We start from the raw sequence: 20,687 nt of genomic DNA on the forward strand, positions 1-20,687 counted from the left end.
AATTAAATTTTGGTATGTTTTAGCTTACCTCAAGGGCATCCAAGATGTAGGTGTCTTTGTTTCCGCAGTAGTTTCAATTTTGATATTTTTAAGTCAAACCGTTCTTGTCTGTCAGTCATATAATGCAGGTCGATGGTCACTGTCTCAAAGAGCAAGCACAGAGAAGTCCAAATTAAACAATTCCCCATCGTAAGTGCACATTGATGGCCTAAGACACAAAACGAGCGGTTTGTGTTAGAAAACGAACAGTATTTATATCGTTTTTACCTCTACACAACCACATCCAAGTGATCTGAGGGCGCGCGCGCTTCCTGGTATGTGACGTGTGCGCGCGTTCTGGCTTAGTCTGCGCAAGCGCCGGAAAGTGTACAAGAGGTAAAAACTATATAAATACTGTTCGTTTTCTCACACAAACCGCTCGTTTCGTGTCTTAGGCCATCAATGTGTACTTACGATGGGGAATTGTTTAATTTGGACTTCTCTGTGCTTGCTCTTTGAGGTGGTGACCATAGACCTGCATTATATGACTGACAGACAAGAACGGTTTGACCTAAAAATATCAAAATTGAAACTACTGTGGAAAAAAAGACACCTACATCTTGGATGCCCTTGAGGTAAGCTAAAACATACCCAAATTTAATTTCAAAGTGAACTATCCCTTTAAGAGTAACAAATGAAAATAGAGTAAAACACAAACTAAGATCCTAGAAATAAAAAACTGGAATTGCAAAGAAAAGCAAGAATTAAATAAGAAAATAACAAAAAATAAAATTCTAAAACAAAAGAGAACCCAAACTAGGTTATAATGCACAAGAGCTAAAGTTAAGCAAAAAATGAGGATCAGGTGAAGACAATTAGTGAAACAAGGACTAGACGAGGATTAAACAAGGGGGCGGGGTAACGGAAACAAGGAATGGGACACGAGGAGCACATGGCAAACAAACAAAGACAGAGTCATGTGCTCAAACACAAGACAAACATAGAGACCTGAAACAAAGAAAACACAGACAAGGCTGCCAGGGAAGAACCTTGATACGCGGCAGCCATTGTATGTCCACGAGACCTAAAGTGCAGATGAAGTGTGCCATTTGGGACAAGGCCAGAGACTCATGGACTTCAGCTCCGGAGTCACTTCATGAGTGTTCATGCAGGGTATGTGTTCATGTCCTCATATAGCATACATTGAGATGGCAGATGCTGAAAACGCCACAAGCGCAACATCCTTGAATATATTGTAGATGAAACTGTCGCTCATTCACACAGACACGCAGAACAAGCAGACTTCATATTTAAATAGGAGTATTTTTGTGGTTTAATATTCACAGACTCTAGTCCATAATAATTCATTTTGATTAAGTTTACAGACCTACTTTTAATTTATCCAAATTTTGCTCAATTCTGTAGCATTCCGTGTTATACCGCAAATTTTAATGAATGTATTCATTCATGAATTCATAGGGCAATGAGGTGAATGATAGAATTGTTTTAAATCCACAAATTGCCTTGTGAAAAGTTCCCACAGACAAATGCAAATCTCCCCCAAATATTTTTCCTGATTGTCATTTCAACTTATTTCCAGTGAGTTCACATGCATGTGAAGAGGTTCTCCTCCTAAAGCTGAGGATAATTTCAGCCTCAGCACTGCAAGAAAACATTCAGAGGCCCCACTCCACCAAAAATAAACAGGTAAATGTGAACAAGCCTGCGGCATGGTGGGAAATTATGTAAATTTCATTTCCACTGAGAATTGTGAATCTTGACTTGATACCGATTGAGGAAGGAGGCTAAATATACCAGCAACTGGCTTCAACAGAGATATATAGGCCTACCTCTAAACAGCAGAGAACTGTATTACATTTCAACTGAAATGCATGTAATGACTAAATTATGGTGATGGAAATTGTTTGGTAAAAGGAGACCAACAAAACAATCTCAAGTCTTCTGCAAATCAAGTTTTTGCAATGATGCATGTATTTAGCTTTTCACTTGTTTTAATTAAGTGAGTTTCTTAAGTACTTTCAGAAACAGCAGTTGTGTAATCTGAAACTCTTCTGTGATTAAATCATTCTCTCTGCAACTGAATATGTGTGTGTTCACACGTATCATATGCACCTAAAAACAAATTTTCGCGTATAAATTGCACGATAAATACAATGCGTGGGAAACTTTATTTTGCATTGTCCTTGTTACATGTTACATGTACTTACCATAGTAATAACAGTAAATTATACATAATTACATGCAACTAACCCTCCACCAAATACTAATCCTACCCTAACCCTATAGTAAGTACATGTAGTTGCTTAATATTACTCAGTACTTAAATACATAATTACACTGTAACAATGACACCTTAAAATAAAGTGTTACCAATGCGTGCTATAAAGACGCATTTCATGAGACGGCCAGACAGTTCTGTTGATCCCTGTTACATCGCTCTGATATTCTTGAAACAACTCAAATCTAAATGGTGATTGTAAGATTGTATATATTTCTCTAGAAGAGGTCACCAGAGCCTTGGATTAAAAAAAATCCTTAAAACAAGATCAGTGCAATGTCAAGATATTAAGAATAGTATTGAATAAAGTTCTAAACATTGCAAATTGAATATGTTAAAAACATAATTCAAAATACATTTGAGATGTTTTTTGCTTGTTTCCTGCACAGATCTAACACAATTTAGTGAGGATTATGCCAACAAATAAAAAAAAGAGAAGATTTTCAAAATTATTTTAAAGGTATTTTCTTATAACAAGCATGTTTTTAACTGCATTTCATAACTAGTAATAATTATTTTTTTTTTATATTCTTTTTTTATTCTTTTTGAAGAATCAATAGGCTAAGGCATGCAGGGAGGAGAGAACCTGAAATGATACAGTATATGAGACCAACACTGTGTGACATAAATAAAAAATATGAAGCAGAGCAGCATCGCTTCACATCCAGAGCTGCAGATTATTCACAGGAGGGAACATATCAACATGAGTTTGCCTGATCCCATGTTTTACATTTTCCCATAAACATTCAAACACATCCGGGTCTGTAGGGATTATGAAAACACATATCTGAGACTGCATTACAACTGGTTATTTTTTTAATAGGTTGGTGTACATCAAATCACCCTTGGCAAAGACATATATTGTTTTAATTTAATTAAAGCATGATGCATTTGCAACAGGCCTAAAGACAGATTCATCCTCACACAAGCACTTGTCGGAACAGTGTGCGTCAAAAACATTTCAACTCATTTCAAATCAACACTAAAACATAATCAAAGAAGTGGAAATAGTTTTGCAAGCAACATTTTTTTACATTTTAAATTTAAAAAAATGTTTTTGGCCTAAATGTAAGATTTAGGTATTTAAAACGCAAATAAAATGTCCACCCGTTTGGATTACAGTTTTAACAACCTATAAACTTAATGTTATGATTATTTGTCATTCATACATAAATTAAATGGGTAAGATTTATTTTAAAGTTTAACTATTTGCACCTTTGATTTTATTTAAATAATCGTATATATTGCATGCATGAAAATTTCAAATCATTTAGAATCAGCATAAATCTGTTCATTGTGAAAATTAAATTTAGTCAAAAAGTATGAACATAGTTAGAATATGGCTTTCTGGGGAACAAGCGATATTGAATTAGCTAAAATGTATGAGATTAAAACAAACTGGATTTATTGATAGATATATAAACCTGGTTATTGTGTATGTAAAACCCAGTTAGTTTAATAATACTAATACAGAAACCGTACCTGTTTCTTATCAGTTTAATTTATTTATGACTGAAAAAACACTTAATATTCAACAATATTACAGATCTGACTGTACTGACGCTGCTGTGTGAGATCTGAACTGAGCTGGACAGTGACACTTTTTTTGCAGAACTGCTTTATTAAATTAACTGATTTAATAATTGATGATCTTTACAATGGAAGTGAATCAACACTGAACTGGCTTCAACTGAACAACAGCCGAAATGCATTATTTTCTGTTATCATTTTAAAGCTGCATTTAAACAATCTGTATTGTGTAAAGCGCTATTTAAATAAAGGTGACTTGACAAATATGCATTTATTAGTTTGTTAAAAACATGTAATCCAAATGGATGGAAATGTAATATGCAATTCAAATACATAATTTAGGCCTAATTATTTATTTATTTGAGTGTATGCGTGTATGAGTGACGATTACTTTTAGGACTCTTAAAGGAACAGTTCAAGCTAAAAGTTACTGACTAAAAACAATCAAATATGGTATATATACTATTTTGCCCATAAGCAAAGATTTTTCTTTGGAAGGGGGTCCTGCACCAGCTTAGCAACTGCCAATGGATAGTTGAGGTATTACAGACCTCAAACTGTGAGCTGCCACATCCAGACACTTCCTTCTTAGAAAGTTGAATTCTCACCACAGGACCCACTCTAGCATGAAAGATGATTCAAGGGACATACTTTGCCAAAGAAGTACATGTTCTACATTTCAAGACAGTGACAGAACCTTTGAGTAGAAGTAAACATAACCCTCGGAGACGCTTGAGTATTTTTATTGTTTTCTGCTTCCGCTGCACCGATGGCTCCATGTCAGACTGAGAGAACACCAATAACACACATATTCCCTGTGAGTGCTTGTGCGTTTGCTTAAAAAGGGAAATGGTGTATTTCTCTTCAGGAGAACAGAGATGACATCCTACATCGACACACACACTCCCGCCGAAAAACACAAGGCGAGGGAGAGAGGAAGGAAAAAATAGGGGATAGGATTTTCTTTTAATGATACTTTGTGTGTGTGTGTGTATATATGTGGCAATAGTACCAGTGTGTCAGAGACATTCTATTTCAACAGAATCATCTCTCCATGTACATTTCAACAGTATAAATACAGTCCCACATAAATACATCCTCCACTTATGAAATCAAGCAAACAATAACATTGACAACACAAAAAGCAGTAGGCAGTAACAATGAGCCGATTTAAACCAATGGAACCAAAAAACCCTTAACAGTATGTTAGTGGACTGATTTGATGGGCTCTGCACTGGATGAGGTTGATCGGATGAAATGAAAGTGGCGCCATGCAGAAACACGTGTGCTTTTACAAACTGAAAGCACTGATGAAACAGAATGCACAGAGAACCACCAAGAGACAGAAACGAGAGCTGACAGAAGCTTCAGCAGGACACTGGATTGTGGAGAACACTATTGGAGGTCTGAGATGAGACAAGATCAGGTGGTGGGTTTAGATTCAGTTCATATAAGATGGTTTGAATAGTGAGGTGACTTGTGGGTCTGTTCTGTTAGATGGGCAGCTGGAACTTGACATCAACCTGGGCCTCTTTGGCCAATGATACAATTTCAGAAAGCTTCACAACCTAGAGAAAAAGAGAAAGATATGGTAATTATGATCAGCTAAAATATAACACAGTGTCCTACCATAGAGCAAAAAACAATTCAAGCTGTTTCTCATTTTGATGATTCTGCTGTGGCATAAAAAAAGCTCTATGTAATGGTACGTTAAAAATATCAAATTCTGCTTGGCTGTCAATGTCAGGTCATGCTGTGGTTCCGCATTCAATAATGGTGAATAATGGCAGTAGAAATAACCACAGTTGAAATGATGAAATAATAATGAAACTGTGAAAAGGTTGTGCTTGTGCCACCTAAACATCTTACTGGGATTAAGACCTTATTGGTGCACATGTAAACGTAGTCAAATGTTAGTTCATGAAACCTAATGCATTAACTACAATCAACGAATTGAACCTTATTGTAAAGTGTTATTTTTTCTTGCACGTGTTGCCATTTTTACATTAATGGCATGTAAAATTATGGGAAGTTTGTCACATCACTCAAGAATAAGTGACTTAGAAATGCCTGAAGAAGGTTGACTAAGGCTACATTCAAACTGCAGACAAATGTGGCCCAAATCCGATTTTTTTGTCACATGGAACCTGATCATTTCAATTCCGACTTGAGCCACTTCCATATGTGGACCTAAATTCGACACAGGTCAGATGTTTTGCAATGCGACCTCAGTCTGAAGAGTCAAATTGGAACTAATGCGACTTTTACGTCACTCTAGATTCATTACAATTCTGCACTAATGGGAGTCAGATTTTACACAGTTGAAGTAATCAAGACAGTTGTGAAAGGAAGTCAGTGAAGGACAGTGATGTGTCAGAACTCATAAGTATTAGTTACAGCTCTACAAGCAAAACATGAGGGCTCGTATCATAAATGTTTAAAAACTCTGCTCTCTTTTTTAGCATTTTTATATTGCCTGCGCATAAATTCGCTGGCTTCCGCAGCATATAAGACAATAAATAAATGTGTACTTCAATGTTCTCCGTGTTTACTTCCGTATGACAGTATGCTGCGTGACGTCTTTTTATCGTTTTTTTGCGCATGCGGGTCAGTCCAGGACCATGATCGGTTCAACAATGTGAACAGCTGTACAAAAAAAATCTGATCTGCGCAGTAAATCGGAATTGAGCACTAAGGCTCGCAGTGTGAATGTAGCCTAAATGATGACAGATTTTAAATTTTTAGTTGAATGACTTAGACTATCAATTTGATTCCTGAACCATGATGTGCATATTCTTCTCAATTTTCCATTCCTTGTCAGTTTCGACTTGTCCATATACATGCATAAATAAGAGTAACGAACCATTTTGGCCGCCTCGTCCAGATCATCACAGGCCAGGATCTTCAGAGGACTGGCAGCGATCAGAGCCTTGGCATCGTCCACTCTTGTTCCTGGAGATCAGACAAGCGTGATGAGAGTGAGATGAAGGCAAGAAAGGCATGAAAACATGAGCCACCTGCACAGATATCCCTTTCCAGACACCTTTTTTCTTTCTGTCACCCTTCTGTCAATGTTTCCTCTCTCAGACGTTCTGGGTTTTTTTTCCCAGCTTTTTATTGATATAGATCAGGGGTGTCCAATCCTGCTCTTGGAGGGTATGTACGCAAACTGCTTGGCCACAGCTCTGATAAGCCTTTGTTTCATGTTCATGTGAATCGAATCTACTTGAAGTGCTTGTTCTTATGAGTTAAATTGATAACATGATGACATTTTTCAGATCAGACCCTTTTAAATAAAGTATGGGTGCTGAAAAACATTTTTAATGGGTTTCAAACCTTCCCTCCACCTCTCCATTGATCAAAGTCATCCGCACCATCAATAATAATCACAGTGTGAAATTCGGTCTCTCTCACCTTGTAACCGCACTACGATGGGGATTCTCAGTTCTAAATCAGTGACGGCCATGATAATGCCCTGTGCGATGACATCACACCGCATGATGCCACCAAAGATGTTCACCAAAATAGCTTGGACCTGTTAGAAAGAAAACAACATAGATTTAGAATTTTCCTGAAAAAAAACTGGTGATGTGTGGTTTCTAAGGTGTGGTTGCAAGTAGTTTTTAGGGCGTTCCTATGTGGTTGATAGACTGTTGCAAGGTGGTTACCCCCCAAATATCTATGATAATATGGACCCTAAATATACAGTTGTGGTCTGAATTATTGGCACCCCTGGTAAATATGATCAAAAATGGCTGTAAAAAATAAATCTGCATTGTTTATCCTTTTGATCATTCATTCAAAAAAAATTGCAAAAATCTAACCTTTCATTGAAGTAAAAGAATTGAAAGTGGGGGGGAAAATCACATTACGAACTAAATGTTTTTCTCCAAAACACGTTGGCCACAATTATTGGCACCCCTAGAATTTTTTACGAGTAAAATATCTCTGAAGTATATTCCCATTAATATTTAGCACACCAGGGTGACTAGGAACATGAAATTGTCTAGCTATGACTTCTTGTTTCACAGGAGTTTATGAGAAACAAAGGCCAAATTCCCTTAATCATCCATCACAATGAGTAAAACCAAAGAATATAGTTCTGATGTGCATCAAAAGATTGTTGAGCATCACAAAATAGAAAGTGGCTGTAAGAAAATAGCTAAAGAATTGAAAATCCCCATTTTGACCATCAGGGCAATAATTAAGAAGTTCCAATCAACTACAGATGTTACGAATCTGCCAGGAAGAGGACATGTGTCTATATTATCTTAATGCACGGTGAGGAGGAGAGTTTGAGTGGCCAAAGACTCTTCAAGGATCACAGATGGAGAATTGCAGAGATTAGTTGAGTCTTGGGGTCAGAAGCCTCCCAAAAAAAAACATCAAACAACCCCTACATCCCCACATCCTCCTCGCTCATCCAAAAACAAACTGTTGTCAGACACGACTGGAACTTCAAACGGCACAGGGTTCTGTGGACAGATGAAACTAAAAAAAGAGCTTTTTCATTAAACACGCTAGATGGGTTTGAAGCACACAAGGATAAAAAAGTACCCCATGTGTTCAAAATCAAAACCTGACGGCTTCTGCTAGAAATCTTATAATGGGACGTGGTCGGATCTTCTATCAGGACAACGATCCAAAACAAACATCAAAATCAACACAAAAATGTGTTGCGGAGCACAAAATGAAGCTTCTGCCATGACCGTCCCAGTTCCCTGACCTGATGAGTGGAGTGAACTGAAGAGAAGAAGCGCCAACATGGATCTGGGAATCTGAAGGATCTGGAGAGATCTTGTCAGGTGTTCTCCAAACTCATCAGGCATTATAGGAGAAAACTCAGAGCTGTTATCTTGGCAAAAAGTATTTAATAAAAGGGTGCCAATAATCATGGCCAGCGTGTTTTGGAGAAAAACATTTATTTCATAATGTGATTCCTCCCCCCCCATACACACTTTAAATTCTTTTACTTCAATGAAAGGTTCGATTTTTGCACATTTTTGAATGAAAGATCAAAAGGATAACCAATGCAGATATTGATCATATTTACCAGGGGTGCCATTAATTCTGACCACAACTGTAGCTTGTGTCCCTAATAAGCATATGCATTTTTTTTCTCTGTTTTATAGCCCGAGTGTCTTGCTCCACAAAATATATAAATCATTCAGTGACAATAACAGTGAGACTTGCACCACTAATAAGAGAGTGGGCAAAAAAAGAAGCTAATGCAACACAGCACTGCCTCCCTTGACCATGACATTACCTTTTTATCAGAAGTGATGAGCTTGAAGGCCTCCGTCACCTGCTGTGCAGTGGCTCCGCCTCCAACATCCAGGAAGTTAGCGGGTGTTCCACCATGCAGTTTAATAATGTCCATGGTTGCCATAGCGAGTCCAGCCCCATTGACTAAACACAGGTGACATCACATGAATAGATTTATACATACACATATTCAATCTAATAAACTAGTAAAATTGGTACAAATCACATCTAAACAGAATAATTGACTAAAAGTGCAGAATTTAATATAAACCTAGGGGTCGAAGATATGACCAATCTTATACCACGATATCAGTCATTTTATTTCACGATAATGATATATATTACTATGTAGTTACCGGTATTATTGCTTTAAAGGAACACGCCGACTTTTTGGGACTTATTAAGCTTTTCACCGTATCCCCCAGAGTTAGATAAGTCCATACATACCCTTCTCATCTCTGTGTGTGCCGTAACTCTGTCTGACGCACCCACTGCTAGCCTAGCTTAGCACAAATACTAGAGGTAAACGGCTCCAGCTAGCCTACTGCTCCCAATAAATGACAAAATAACGCCAACATTTTCCAATTTACATGTTGTGATTTGTATAGTCACAGCGTGTACAAATAACAAGGTCACATGAGACACAGCCATCTTCTAACCGTATACATACTGGGAACTATATTCTCAGAAGGCGAAGCACTGCTACTTCTGCGGAGTGATTTGCGCAGCAGCTGAGAAGCCCCGTGGTGAGGAGCAGAGAGTTCGCTCAGAGTTAGAGTCACGTTGGTTTTGTTGACGGAAGTAACAATGGTGCTTTTCAGGTGTTGCGCTAATCACTCCGCCCAAGTAGCAGTGCTAATGGAGGGTTGAGGGTTTTTGTACTGACCCAGGCAGCCAATAGTGCCATCTAGGCCGATGTAGTTGAGGTCTGCTTTGGCTGCCTGTCTGTCTCTGACGTCCTCCTGGCTCCAGTCTCGCATTTCGAACACTTTCTTCTGTCTAAAGGCAGCATTTGTGTCAAAGTTGATCTTGGCATCCATACACATCACTGCAAAGCATAGATGAAGATTTCGATGAATGCATAACTCTGTGGGCCTGGTTATGGATTTCATGTTAAATAAAATTATGAAACAGTAAGAAATATATTGTAATACTACTGCACTGTGAAATAAAAAAAATTAAGTATTTAATAAAAAATAATTTGGTAACACTTTATTTAAAGGTGACGTAGTTACACGTTACTACGGTACATGTACTTACTATAGTAACGGTAAATTATGTATAATTACAAGTAACTAAGCCTAACTCTATAAGTACATGTAGTTAATTAATATTATTTAGTACTTATTTGAGTAATTACAATGTAACTATGTCACCTTAAAATAGTGTAACCAAAAATGTTAAGATATACTTTATTTTAAGGTGTCCTTGTTTTAGTGTTTTATACATTTAAGGTCTGTGTAATATTAATTAACTAGATGCACTTACTATAGGGTTATGGTTAGGATTAGGGTGTGGTTTAGGGTTAGTTGCATGTAATTATGCATCATTTATTGTTGTTACATGTATATGTTTTTTTTCCTCCCCCTGATATATTGTGCAACCCTAGGATGGGGTTGTTTAATGTATGCATAATGGTCTAAAGTGCAGGTCGTCTACTTTAAGGTACCAATGCCAGATGCATCCTCCACCATTGGGTTGATCTCCAACATAGATGCATCATACTTGATGAACACATCATAGAGTTTCAACATGTTTTCTGCAGCTTCATTGATCAATGCAGCGGGGAAACCCATCTTCTCTGCCACCTGAGAGCGAGAAAAAGAGAACAAAAACATTTTTCATGTAGAAGCCATTGTGGGCACTGTCTTGCAGTGCAGAGCTATATCATACTCTGCATCTCACCTTAATAGCCTGATCCATCTTTATTCCCTGTACGATATCAATAGGCTCTTTCACAATAGCATCAGGATTCTCTGCAGCCACATCCTCAATGTTCACGCCCCCCTGAGAACTGCCAATCAGCACGGGGCCCTGTAGGAGGTTGAGTAGAACCCATGTGATCATTTAAGCCATTTCAGGTCACGACATGAGTAAAAGTTGACCTCTACTGGCCACTCTGCTTACTGCAGCATGTGAAGCGGTGATGTCATTTTTTTAATGCTTGTTATTAAAATACTTTGTACTTGAATGTTATCATATGAAAAGCAATTTCATAGATAAACCACACAGTATTATTGACAAAGTGTGACCTCTCACCTGGAAAGACCTCTCCATGGTGATGGCAAAATAATACTCTCTGCGTGGGTATCTGCGCTCACAGATAAACACTTGGTTACAGATGCGCCCTGCCTCTCCTGTCTGCTTAGTGAACAGCTTCTTGCCAATCATCTTAGAGGAGATATCCCTCGCTTCCTCTGGCCTGCAGACACATAGAGGGTGAGAAGACAAAGAGATGAGATCGGAAATGTAATAAAGCAAAAGCATTGAACAATTGTGTCGGCACCAACACTCACGAGTAAACTATTCTGACTCCGCCCTTAAATCCTCCCTCAAAAGTGCCTTTGCCTCGACCACCCGCCAACACTTGGGCTTTTACCACCAGGTCTTTAGAGCCTGAGAAAAGAGAAAGAGTAAACAATAATGAGAAGAAAAAAACCTTGACAAAAACATATGGCCATGCACAAAGGAAATTAGCAAACAAACAAAGATAAATGAAATTGACAGATGAAAGATCCAGTACACAACTGCTGCATCCTCAGCCAATGAGTCACTCTGTAATTACCTCCAGTCTCTAAAAGTGAGCTGCTGTACACACACACAGAGCAGGCTTAAGCAAGGCTGCTGGACCTGATTGTTTGATCAATGTAACGCTTGTAATGTAAGTTTTGATTTACAAGGATTTAAACTGCATAAACAGGGTGAAAACAACAGACTTACGACGCCAATGAGAATGATTAACCTGCTTGGAACAATAAGGTGGAGTTTTATACAATATCTACTGGGATTTGTAACTTTACAAGCTCTCTTTTCAATAAACAGACAGAATTATATATTTTATTAACACAAATATACTAATAAAAAAGTTCATTTTGTTCCTAACAAGGAGATGTTACACTGCTCTTTTCCTGAACAATGGCTTGAATTTCAGGACTGGTTTTTTTTTTTTACAATTAATACTTTTATTCAGGAAGGATGTATTAAATTGATAAAAGTGACAGCACAATTTTTTTTTAAACAATAATAAGAAATGTTTCTTGAGCAACAAATCAGCATATTAGAAAGATTTCTGAAGGATCATGTGACACTGAAGACTGGAGTAATGATGCTGAAAATTCAGTTTTGTCATTGGGATAAATTACATTTTAAAATACATTTAAATAGAAAACAGTTATTTTTAATTGTAATATTTTTTCACAATATTACTGTTTTTATTATATTTATCATCAATTTTTTTTTTTTTTGAGCAGTTTAGTCCTTTTTGGCACTTGCTTTCAATGTATGGAAAATAGTGGCATGAAGATTCTGTTGAACGTCTTTTGAGTTCCACAGAAGAACATCTGTTATAGGGGTTTCAGAAAACATCAGGCAGAGTAAATAATGACAGAAAAAATGTCAGCTCTGGGTGAACTAACACTTTAAAAGTTGTACCATGTTGGAGCTCTGAAAAAAGGAAGTGCCCCACGAAACACCATTTTACAACTGATCGGACATTGTGAAATTTTGGATATTTCAAACTTTGTCAATGCTGCAATTTTGCAAATAAAAAGCTCTCACTTTCTATAACCCTGAATGCTCAGTTTGTTGCGTTTGCTAGAAATATATTGATTTGGTACCAGAAAATCCAGGCTTATGCTGCTCTGAGACCCAGATTACACCGAGATCTGGACTGTTAGGTCATATAAACCTGCTCTCTATTGTGCACGTCTCTCAGTCCAAAGCTAATTCCTCCATGCTTGTGACACACTACCCTGCTTTATTCAAGCGAACAGCACTGCTTGTCCATCACGGGTCTGTGTCGGCGCTGCCTATATGCTGACAGTCAGATTAAAGGTTAGGGCAGCCACATTCTCCAGAGGTGGCACAAATCTATGTTTAGACTGCAGAATGATTGAGAACAGCACAACAGCTGAAACACAAACACACAGCACATTCAAGACCTTAAAATAGGGTAATCTGGCTGTCCTGTTCAAAACAACATAATCTGGCCTGCGCAAAAGCACAGTGGATCGGAAAGTAAGCTGTGCACGTCATCGGCATTTAAGTATGCTGTGCTAAAATAGTCCATTCCAATGTGTAAAATACATAAAATAAATCTGCATATTCCATAACTACAGTTATGCAGTCCCTTTAAGAATAATTGTTTTGTTTTTCCTCAATTAGTGCCCAGCAGCATATGTTCATCTGTTCTTACCGATCTGCTTGGCAGCAGTATAAGCCTCGTCAGGTGTGTTGGCCACCATACCCGCGGGCACAGAGATGCCCGCCTCCTTCAGCAGCCCGATGCTCATGTACTCATGCAGGGAAAGGTTTCTCTGCTGCTGCAATGACAGCATTGGGGACGGCTGGTTCCCATGGTTACCAAATAGACCTGATGTCCCACCAAGCACCTGGTAATTGGATGTAAAGATACAAATTAATTCCAACTCCACATAGAAATCCGGGTTACACTGCAAGGGATATTGTTGCTAAAAAGCCATGGTCGTATTTACCCTGCAAACATGTACTTTTGTGTATTGCTGAAACGATATTACACAACCAGAAGCAAGACTAGGGAAAATCTCTGATTTACAAGACAAAAGGTTCTTACAGTGACTCGTTGCAGTTTACATCCATATGGCAGTAGACGGCAGCAAGTGAGTGGCTTTTATTCAATTGAATCATAATTGAATTCATTTACCTAACTGATTTATTTTTGGAAAGGCGCAACAAAAATAAAAAATTATTATTACTGACAATTAAGTAGATCTATTAATTTTCCTCAACTTTGTCAATTTCTTGGTACAACATTTAACAATATCCATAATTTGAATTGTGCATACCCATCAGTCATTTTTACACATTAAAGGGTTCGTTCACCCAAAAATGAAAATGCTGTCAGTAATTACGCATCCTCATGTTGTTCCAACCCCGTAAGACTTTCGTTCATCTTCGGAACACAAATTAAGATATTTTTGATTAAATCTGAGATCTGGATCACTCCTCCATAGGCTTCTATGTTATTGAAACTTGCCGGCCCAGAAAGTAAGTAAAGACAATGTTTAAAATAGTCCAAGTGACTACAGTGGCGAACCACAAGTTTATCAAGCGACGAGAATACTTTTTGTGCGCAAAAACAAACAAAAATAACAACTTTATTCAACTATTCATTTTCTTCTTCTGTGTGTGTGTAGTGTAACAGCGCAGCGCTTCTGGGTTGTACGTCAGAACGTAGGCTCACTATTGGCCAGCATCACACACATGACCAGAATCGGCCAATAGTGAGCCTACGTTCTGACGTACAACCCAGATGCGCTGCTTTTTGATTTAATCAATAAATATCTTAATTTGTGTTCCCAGGATGAACGAAAGTTTTACGGGGTTGGAACAACATGAGGGTGAGTAATTACTGACAGAATTTAAATTTTTGGGTGAACTATCCCTTTAAGGATTCTCACACCCTCTTCCTAATTTATCTTGATGCCTAAATTTAAAACAATAAAACCATACCATTTTAATCTGTAAAACGCAAAAATGAGTGATTATCTTTATTATCCATGTTTTTATGTAAAGGATTTTAAAAGGAACAGAGTAAAGTCAAGAGCCTTTCAACAAGAGCGACATTAGGAAATGTGGGATCATAATACCTTTTAAAAGACTGTCTGCACCAGCAATATAGAGATCCTTAATGGGTTAATTCATTACTAATTCATAATTTGCTGGGCTCCACAGCACAATACAAATAGGGAATTAACGTACATGGGTGTCTTACTCAAGGGTACAACCTTCCAATGACCAAACAGAAGACATAAGATTCTTAATCTCTACAAATTTATGATTCAGCAAGGTTTACATTTAGAATTTTGTTCAATATAACAGGCACAATTGCAGTTCTCAGTTGTTCAGGAGTTAACTTTATTAACCGACGGCACAACATTTTAACAGATACACTGAAGTGAAACAAAACAGGCTCTGTCCATGTAGGTCAAAGTTAACTAGTAAACCCAGATGACATGCAACGTTACAGTGTGTATACACACTAAAATCCCAGATATTTTAACGTGAATCTGGTCAAACAACAAAAGAACATCCAATCAAAGGAGAATGAATAGACTTGCTCACCTAAGCATTCCTAATAATGACAGACAGCTAGCCTCAAGGCTAATGTCAAAGGAGAATCGCCCATTTGGTGTCATTGAAAGTGACCAAAAAAGCAAGCCACTACTAAAACGACAATCGGATATAGTTATCTGATGTGTGTACGTAAAACTGACCTTAGCTGCCGAGCTTAAAGTCGTCCTGGAGCCGGAATTCCTCAGTCCAGCGGACAACCGGCCACAGATCAGGGACGTCGCCATGTTGCTCTGTGTACAAGCAGCGCAGCAGAAAACAAATGACTGGACGCGCCTGCGTTAGAACGTACGTCAACTGCGCAACTGCGCTTCGAGGATCGCGCCTGGTTATTTCCTTCCTCATGACATGAGCCAAAGCTTTTCAAATCAGTTTATGATGTGTGTTGATTGATTGTGACAAAGATCTGATTTCTTTTGGGAATGAAGATGATTTGATACCATTTGTACATCTCACAGACCACGAACGTCACGAGCCAGGTCGTAAAACACATGCTATCTATTACGAGATTAATCTACTAAGTAAGATAGGTAAGTTTAGACTATGATGTGGTTTGCACTAAAGCAGTGTTGCTTTATGCTCATGCCGATACCCAGCATTGTACGTGTTCTTCATTCTCTCACTAGTTTTGAGTCATATCAGTGACTCGAATCTTTTCAGTCCGCTCTCACGACTCTTTCTGCCGTTTACATTCTTACGCCAGTAGATGGCAGCACGTGAGTGTCTTTTTTGTGTGTTGTGACAAGTTATTGAATTATTGACCTGATTCATTCAAAGATTACATGTGACAATTAAGCAGATCTATACATTTTTCATCCACCTTCATCTACTTAAGTTCTAGGTATGGCTTTTATCAAACTATAGCAGAAAGACAACAATAATTGCCTAAATATGAGTTTCTATAATATCCATCATTTTAATTGTGCATGATTATCAGTCATTTGTACACATTCATGGATCTTCCATCCTTTTCTCAAGATATCTTGATGTCTAAATTTAAAAAAGCACAATTTTACTCTGTAAAAAATAAAAATAGTGATTGTTTACACTAATAAGTTCAATTGTGTGGAATAATTCCCATTTTTAAATGTTTTTAATGCTATCCCTGTGACAGCAAAGCTTCATTTTTAGCAGCCAATACTGCAGTCTTCATGGTCACATGATCCTTCAGAAATCAGAATTAATTGTAGAGATTCAACTGACAACATTTTTACTACAGCTATTTAACAGTTAGTGTGTTTCATTACAGTTTAAATTCAATGTCTGAGGCTGTTCAAAATGAAAAACCCTTCCTCAAACGTCCTGGAGTGGGACTTGGGGTTCTTGTGACAGACTCCTCCAAACCAGGATGTGTCCTGTTAGGAAAAAGAAAAACTATAGTTGGGAAAGGCACCTACCAATTACCAGGAGGTCACATTGAATTCGGGTGAGTTTACTGGACTGGCCTAATGTTAAGCAAACACATCACAGTATCAAATTAGAAAGACATTTATGTTCCTTAATAAGTCCTGCTTATTCATGTTAACTTTATGTGTTCTTGTGTGCTAATGCATTTATCCACATGGGTTGCTTGCAAATGAATTTCACTTATCAGAGAAACGTGGGAGCAGTGTGCCCAGAGAGAGGTGATGGAGGAAGCTGGTGTCCGTCTGAAGAACATTCGCTTTGTATCCGTCGTCAACTCCATCAGACTGGAAGAAAACTACCATTATATCACAATCTTCATGCAGGGAGAACTGGACAGGTCTTTCTCAGCCGAACCAGTTAATTTGGAGCCAGAGAAAAATGAAGGTAAATTGTTCCTTTGAATGTGTTATAGCCTGTGTAGTCTCAGCCCCAGATGGCCCACCCACAGATCATTTAATATGATCGTGATGAAAATCTGTCATGTGAGAGACTATTGTCTGTCTCACGCCAGCTTGGCAGTCACCATTACAACATGTTTTAGTAGTTTTGAGCAAGTATTAAAAACTTTTATTTAATATAGCTACAATAATTGAAGGCTTAAATGCATGTTTTTGTTATTAAAAACATATGTTAGACAAACTATTATTTAAAGTGCCCCTGTTATGCTTTTTCTGATATTACCTTTAATGTAGTGTGTAATATATAGCTGTTTGTAAAATATGAATGTAAAAGGTCTGTAAAGTTTTAAAGATCAAAGTTATTAGCTGTGTTCGATTAGCTGTGTTGAGAAAAATCAGTTTCTCAATCAATTTATACTTGAATGATATTACACTGTACCCAGTGGTTTGGAAAATTGTTGGATGGATGATTGCAGGCGCCATCTTCTGGTGTGCATTATGGGTATTCTCTGGCCCTCGAGGTCCCCTGTCTTTGAGAATTTAGCTCAACCTCAACTGCCCATAACTGTCTAGTAATCCTGAAGACCTTGACCTAGCTTGTTCAGGTGTGTGTGATTAGGGTTAAAGCCAAACTCTGCAGGAAAGTGGACCTCGAAGGCCAGAGTTGAGAAACCCTGCTCTAGCTGTTGAGTGTACATCAGTTGTACACTCGTTATTGCAGTGCATTATGGTTTAAAATGAGTGCACTCTATAACGTCCACTATGGTTTCGGACCCCACTACAAATGGCTGTCCCCTCAAATAGTGCCCTATTTAAGAGGATAGGGGTGAATTTCAGACACAGCCATTGTCTCCCAAAAGAAAGAACTGATTCTGAACTGCTGAAACGAGTCGTCAGTAATTCCAGCCTTACTTCCGGCACAAGCCTACGTAGGTTTGTAACAAATTTGCATAATACCAGCTTATGGTCTTTATTGGCTGCCCGTGAACAATGTCTACTTTCACGCGCCCTCAAACACTGTAGTTTGATAAGTGTTATTGACACTTATTGAGAACATGCTATTTTCTGCGCTGCGAAAGTAAATCCACTTTGCATGCACTTCCAAAGTATAAAGGACTTAAGCTCAAATCGATACGGTAAAACCGACGCCATTGTTACGGTTTGTATCACTGTGTGTGGATGCTCCGGACCTGAAATTCAGATATGGTAATGGTGTTTCGTTTCTGACACATGTTGTAAAAGCAGTAGACCAATCAGAACAGACTGAGCCATCTGACCAATCAGAGCAGAGTAGGCTATGATGCATGTAAACCAGTGCTGCGTTCCAGTCCAAAATTGTCATGCCCTTCACTCGCTAACTTCCCTTCGTCTCGTTCACTCGGATGTACGTCATTGCGAGTGCCCACTACTGGCGGAAAATGCAATGGGCTGAACTGGAACGTCCTAAGCCCTTGATCACTTGGAATCAGCTGTGGAGTTGATTTATTATTTACATTTTTTCCCCTTTAATAATTTGTTTAATGCAGCATCCAAATGTTTATAGGTGTGTTTGGGTTGTTTTAAATGTAAAACATTATAATTAATATATCATAGAGTTGTCTGTGTGGTGGTGATTAGACGAGATATGTGGTGACGTCACAATCGTACTGCATTGTGGGACATATAGGTGCCTGAAGTGTACATTTGAAGCAGACTCGTTCCCTCGGTCAAAATCGAGGGAACGAGGGTCTGTCCATATAAACTTCCCTCGTCCACTTCACGAAGTGGAACGCACTTCAAAATGGCGGCAGGGATTCCCCCGAGGGGAAGTGCTTAGGGAAGTTCGCAAGTGCGTGTCTAAAAGTGGACTGGAACGCAGCACTGATGTAAACTTATTGTAGGAGACTTCCAAAACAAAATTAGGAATCTTTAATCGCTTAATCGGGGCACTTAAAAACAAACAATGATTGGTCACTTTACATGTTGGTTATAGTCTCTAAATTTTACTAAGTCTAAATCTAAAATCTGAAAAAATCTAAATGGGGGCTTTTTGGCCAGAATACCTACATATAACTGAGTAAATCTACAGTTAGGTTTGCTGCCAAGTGCCAATGTTTACATGTAGCCATGCATTGTATAAAACAATGCTTGAATTGTTATGTTATGAGTAAGTAGTGACCTTTTGAATAGAAATGAGTTCATTTAGTATTACACATCATTTAATGTGTTGTGAAATCATTGTAGATAATACCGAAGAATTAGTGAGTCATTTTTAATTATTAGACTATATCTTAAAGTTCCTGAATGTCAAGCAAACACATCTGAATATTGCTGCAGTATTATATTAAAAGAGTCAGATTCATAAGTTATTGGTTTTTCAGGTTGGACATGGAGGCGCTGGGAGGATTTTCCGCCAGAAGAGCAGCTGTTCTTGCCATTGGCCAACCTGAGACAGCAGGACTTCCAGCCATTCAGAGAGGGTTAAAAGGGATTTTCTGTAATTAAGAAATCAATCTGATCACTCCCTGGCTTTATCTGATTCAGGTCCAGGTGAACTGAATTCACCTTAGGCCTTTTCTTGCTCATTTTGAGCTTGTGCCCTGACCTTAAGTAGTAAGATGGACATGCTGTACTTCCAGATTGATTGTTATGTATAAGTCATTACTGAATATCATTCCAGCTTGTCAATAGCCTATTCCAAGTAATGATTTTATTGAACACACGTGTACTAAATTATATCAAGGCTATTAAGGCTTATCAGTCATTTATTTATTTCGTCACGCTGGTAAAGTGTCTATAGAGCATTTGTCATGGATAAAGTTACACTAAAATATTTAGGTAACAGTTTACAATAAGGTGTAATTTGTTAACATTAGTGAGTGCATTAGGATTCATGAACTAACAAGAGCAATACTTTTACAGCATTTAATAATTTGGTTGAAAATTAATTTAATTTCTACATATACATTTTAACATTTCAGGTTGTATATAGTTAAAATTAGTTTTTTATAAGCAAGTATGAATTAACATTGAAAAATGTATATTTACAGTATAAACCTATATTAATAATGAATGTAATTTTATTGTAAAGTGTTACCAATATGTCATCATAACTTGCTCTAACCGTTCCCAGAACTTCCTATCAGTCAACACCCTTTTCATAATGTAATCTTACTGCAAGGATTTCATAACATATTATTTCCACATAAACATTACCTGCTTGTTTTATGATGTTGGGTTGGACAGTCTTTTTTTTTTAAACCATGCCCTAAACTGATTATTATATTATATTATATTATATTATATTATATTATATTATATTATATTATATTATATTATATTATATTATATTATATTATATTATATTATATTATATTATATTATCGTGCTTTTCATGTAGGCATTACATTCATTACAGGTATATTTTCAACTTTATTAAAAGGTTGGTGGAAACAGCGCCCCCTTCCCGTTCACTGATGTATATACAGTCTGAATCCGGG

General features: G+C 37.6%; 2 protein-coding genes across 5 annotated transcripts; one reads left to right on the top strand and one right to left on the bottom strand.

Moving 5' to 3' along the window:
- Positions 1–4,535: 4,535 nt before the first annotated feature.
- Positions 4,536–15,703, bottom strand: sucla2 (succinate-CoA ligase ADP-forming subunit beta). The gene is made up of 11 exons (XM_082190075.1): positions 15,547–15,703; positions 13,488–13,683; positions 11,590–11,689; positions 11,333–11,495; positions 10,979–11,107; positions 10,743–10,881; positions 9,960–10,121; positions 9,075–9,217; positions 7,223–7,343; positions 6,672–6,760; positions 4,536–5,376 (listed from the first exon to the last, which is right to left on the bottom strand). Exons 1-11 carry the CDS (start codon positions 15,628–15,630, stop codon positions 5,302–5,304), a joined length of 1,401 nt encoding a protein of 466 aa, XP_082046201.1. The 5' UTR covers positions 15,631–15,703; the 3' UTR covers positions 4,536–5,301.
- Positions 13,724–20,418, top strand: nudt15 (nudix (nucleoside diphosphate linked moiety X)-type motif 15). 4 transcript variants are annotated; one of them, XM_082190080.1, is made up of 5 exons: positions 15,759–15,933; positions 16,030–16,119; positions 16,653–16,829; positions 16,998–17,194; positions 19,569–20,418. In XM_082190080.1, the coding sequence occupies exons 3-5, from the start codon at positions 16,663–16,665 to the stop codon at positions 19,670–19,672; spliced, it is 468 nt and encodes a 155-aa protein (XP_082046206.1). In that variant the 5' UTR covers positions 15,759–15,933; positions 16,030–16,119; positions 16,653–16,662; the 3' UTR covers positions 19,673–20,418. The 4 variants fall into 4 exon arrangements, with proteins under 4 accessions (XP_082046205.1, XP_082046208.1, XP_082046206.1 ...); XM_082190079.1 differs by lacking the exons at positions 15,759–15,933; positions 16,030–16,119 and adding an exon at positions 13,724–13,929; XM_082190082.1 differs by lacking the exons at positions 15,759–15,933; positions 16,030–16,119 and adding an exon at positions 14,633–14,670.
- The last annotated feature ends 269 nt before the right edge of the window (positions 20,419–20,687 follow it).

This window comes from Leuciscus leuciscus (genome assembly GCF_965113295.1).
Source record: "Leuciscus leuciscus genome assembly, chromosome: 14".
Lineage (NCBI taxonomy): Eukaryota > Metazoa > Chordata > Actinopteri > Cypriniformes > Leuciscidae > Leuciscus > Leuciscus leuciscus.

Excerpts from the sequence above, each read along its gene's own strand:
- nudt15 (XM_082190079.1), top strand. The coding sequence starts at position 13,910 with ATGGCAGTAGACGGCAGCAA. Across the intron at positions 13,930-16,652 it reads ATGGCAGTAGACGGCAGCAA|TTTAAATTCAATGTCTGAGG; the intron begins GTGAGTGGCTTT and ends GTTTCATTACAG. Across the intron at positions 16,830-16,997 it reads GGAGGTCACATTGAATTCGG|AGAAACGTGGGAGCAGTGTG; the intron begins GTGAGTTTACTG and ends TTCACTTATCAG.
- sucla2 (XM_082190075.1), bottom strand. The coding sequence starts at position 15,630 with ATGGCGACGTCCCTGATCTGTGGCCGGTTGTCCGCTGGACTGAGGAAT. Across the intron at positions 13,684-15,546 it reads CTTTAAGCTCGGCAGCTAAG|GTGCTTGGTGGGACATCAGG; the intron begins GTCAGTTTTACG and ends TCCAATTACCAG. Across the intron at positions 10,882-10,978 it reads AGATGGATCAGGCTATTAAG|GTGGCAGAGAAGATGGGTTT; the intron begins GTGAGATGCAGA and ends TCTCGCTCTCAG.